The 2,567-nt window shown below is 44.4% G+C and overlaps 1 protein-coding gene across 1 annotated transcript; it reads left to right on the top strand.

Annotated features, from left to right (window-relative positions):
* The first annotated feature begins 529 nt into the window (after window positions 1–529).
* Window positions 530–1,845, top strand: LOC103320776 (Dof-type zinc finger DNA-binding family protein). The gene has a single exon (XM_089047313.1). It carries the CDS (start codon window positions 701–703, stop codon window positions 1,490–1,492), a length of 792 nt encoding a protein of 263 aa, XP_088903439.1. The 5' UTR covers window positions 530–700; the 3' UTR covers window positions 1,493–1,845.
* The last annotated feature ends 722 nt before the right edge of the window (window positions 1,846–2,567 follow it).

Here is a 2,567-nt window from a genome sequence, read left to right as displayed (position 1 = left end):
ACACTAATCTATACAATATTTGTTGTTGGAGGTGGAACCTAGTTGTAGTGGTCTTCCCTCTCCCATCCTTCTCCCCCTCGCCATGCCTATAGCTTCACCACATACAGATACAACATTATTAATAGTAAACGCCCAACTTTTTAATATTTGTGGTCGAGGAGGATGACATGAAGCTGGTCTCGTCTGGTCCCATGCATTTGCAATTTGCACCACTTGACTTGAGGTTTTTTTCTTTTTCTCTCTCTCTTTTTTTAATTTTTATGACATGAAGTTGAGTAGATTTCACGCCAATGCTTTCCTGATACGCCACCCCACCCAGCTTCCCACCCTCCACGTCACCACCAGCCGTACTTCCTCACAGTAAAAGTAAAAGTAAAAGCAAAATGAGATAAAAATGATGAATAATCAATTCACATGTAAAAACCAAATAATTAATTAGCATCAAAATTAGGCGGTAATTGAGCTGAGCCACGCGTCGCGCCACCTTCAACATAGTACACAATCCCCACAGAGAGAGAGAGAGAGAGCAGCCAGCCACAAATTAAATGAAGCACCTTCACAATTACACTCTCCTCCATAAAAACCTCTCACTCCTTCCAAAACTTCTCCTCCTCCCCCTCTCCAATCTCCACACATCTGTCTCTTTGTTCTGGAGAAACCCAAATGCCAAAACCCCTCTCTGACAACGACACCAACCACGATGCCGTTTGAATCTGAAGACAATAATCAAAAGCCACCCTCAACGACGACGACGACAAAAGTCCAACAAAGCATGGGTCACCAGCCACCGCCCCAAACCGACCCGCTTCACTGCCCGCGCTGCGATTCCACCAACACCAAGTTCTGCTACTACAACAACTACAACCTCGCTCAGCCCCGCCACTTCTGCAAGTCCTGCCGCCGCTACTGGACCCAAGGCGGTACCCTCCGCGACGTCCCCGTCGGCGGCGGCTCCCGCAAGAACTCCAAGCGCTCTCGCTCCACCACTTGCTCCTCCTCTTCCTGCTCGCCTTCCTCTTCCTCGCTCACCCAAGAGGTCACCTCAGTCGCTACAGTGAAACCCGTTTCCTTATCCGCTGAAGTGAAGCCAGAGCCGGCCTCAGATGTGGACCATTTGATGGACCTGAACGAGAACGTGGTCGGGAACGGGGGTTTTACTTCGCTGTTGAATTCTCAGGGGCCACCTCCACCTGGGTTCTTGGCGCTTGGTGGGTATGGCTACGGGTACGGGTACGGGTCGGCGTTTGGTCACGGGCTTGATGAAGTGGGCGATGCTTTTGGCCATGGCGGCAAAGGGGTTTGGGCTTTTCCTGAGGTCGGTGATTTTCCAAGTACTGTCATTGACCATAACAATAACAATGGTGCTCCTTCCGGGTGCAACACGTGGCAGATGACGACCAGTGCTGATGGTGGATTTGTCGATGGGGATTGCTTTGCTTGGCCGGAGCTTGAGATTTCCATGATGCCTGCTTCAGGCAAAGCTTTCAAGTAACAGAAACACTCTTTTCCCATTTCCAGAATTTCAACAAAACAAAAAAAAATCATTTTCCTTTTTCTTTTTTCTTTCTGAGTTATGGGTTTTCCGAGTCGTACTGAAATTGTGGGTCGTATACTTGGTTTCTTAGTCTTTCTGATCATCTGATGGTCCTTTTTTGGTTTTTGGGTCAGAGTCTCTGTGGTGGGTATAGAATAGATCACTATAGGTTGCAAAAGGTAGTTGCTTTTGGTTACTTCTTTTCGTCTTAGGGTTTTGTTTGTACTGGCTTTGTAAATCTTTTGGGACTACCACCTGTCTTTGACAGAAATGCTGCAAGAAAATGGACAAAAATGACTGCTTTTTGGGTATGTTGCATTTACTTTGCATGCTATAGTTCTTTCTTTCTTTCAATTTGAACTCTGGGATGAATTTGCATAAAAGCATGAATCTTTGCACCTTTAGACTTCATCTGACAAGCAATCGAGTGAATATATTTGTTGGGTAAAGAATTGAACTTCGTGTATGAACTCTGATACGTAAGCAATTAATTATTCTGTGTTGTGTGAAGAATATGGCAAATTTGGATGGATATTGAGGCCAATTTCAGTTAGTTTAACCGAGTGATCAATTTTAATTCTTCTATCATTCTTGGATTTGTCTACCCAAGCGCACATCGGCACATGAACCATGATGAATCGAGTCCCGCACAAAATTAACTTGGTGGATTTGATTAAATATTATGAGAAGCCAGACATGAGCCGACAGTTTTAAAGGGATTAGCACTAATAAACTGTATGCTTACTTAAGAAATGGACAACTATAAGTTAAAAATGGTGTTGATTAGAATAATGGTGCACCGAAATGGTTTTAATTTGAAATTGATACGACCAAAACCCTGCAACTCAGTTTCTAAGGTTTTATGTTCATCTGCTCAGTTCTGTATTGAATATTCTGTGTAGTTTCCTGTTTGGCATTATATACTGAAATGGGAGACTTTGATTTTGATTTTGAACTAGATGCCACCGACCAGGGACCACGTGTTGCATGGTTCATTGTGTCGTGGATAATGCCGAAAGCTGACAGTGCTTCA

This window comes from Prunus mume, linkage group LG2 (genome assembly GCF_029339155.1).
Source record: "Prunus mume cultivar Tortuosa linkage group LG2, ASM2933915v1, whole genome shotgun sequence".
NCBI classification, from domain to species: domain Eukaryota; kingdom Viridiplantae; phylum Streptophyta; class Magnoliopsida; order Rosales; family Rosaceae; genus Prunus; species Prunus mume.
This window is presented reverse-complemented; position numbering and strand designations above follow the sequence as displayed.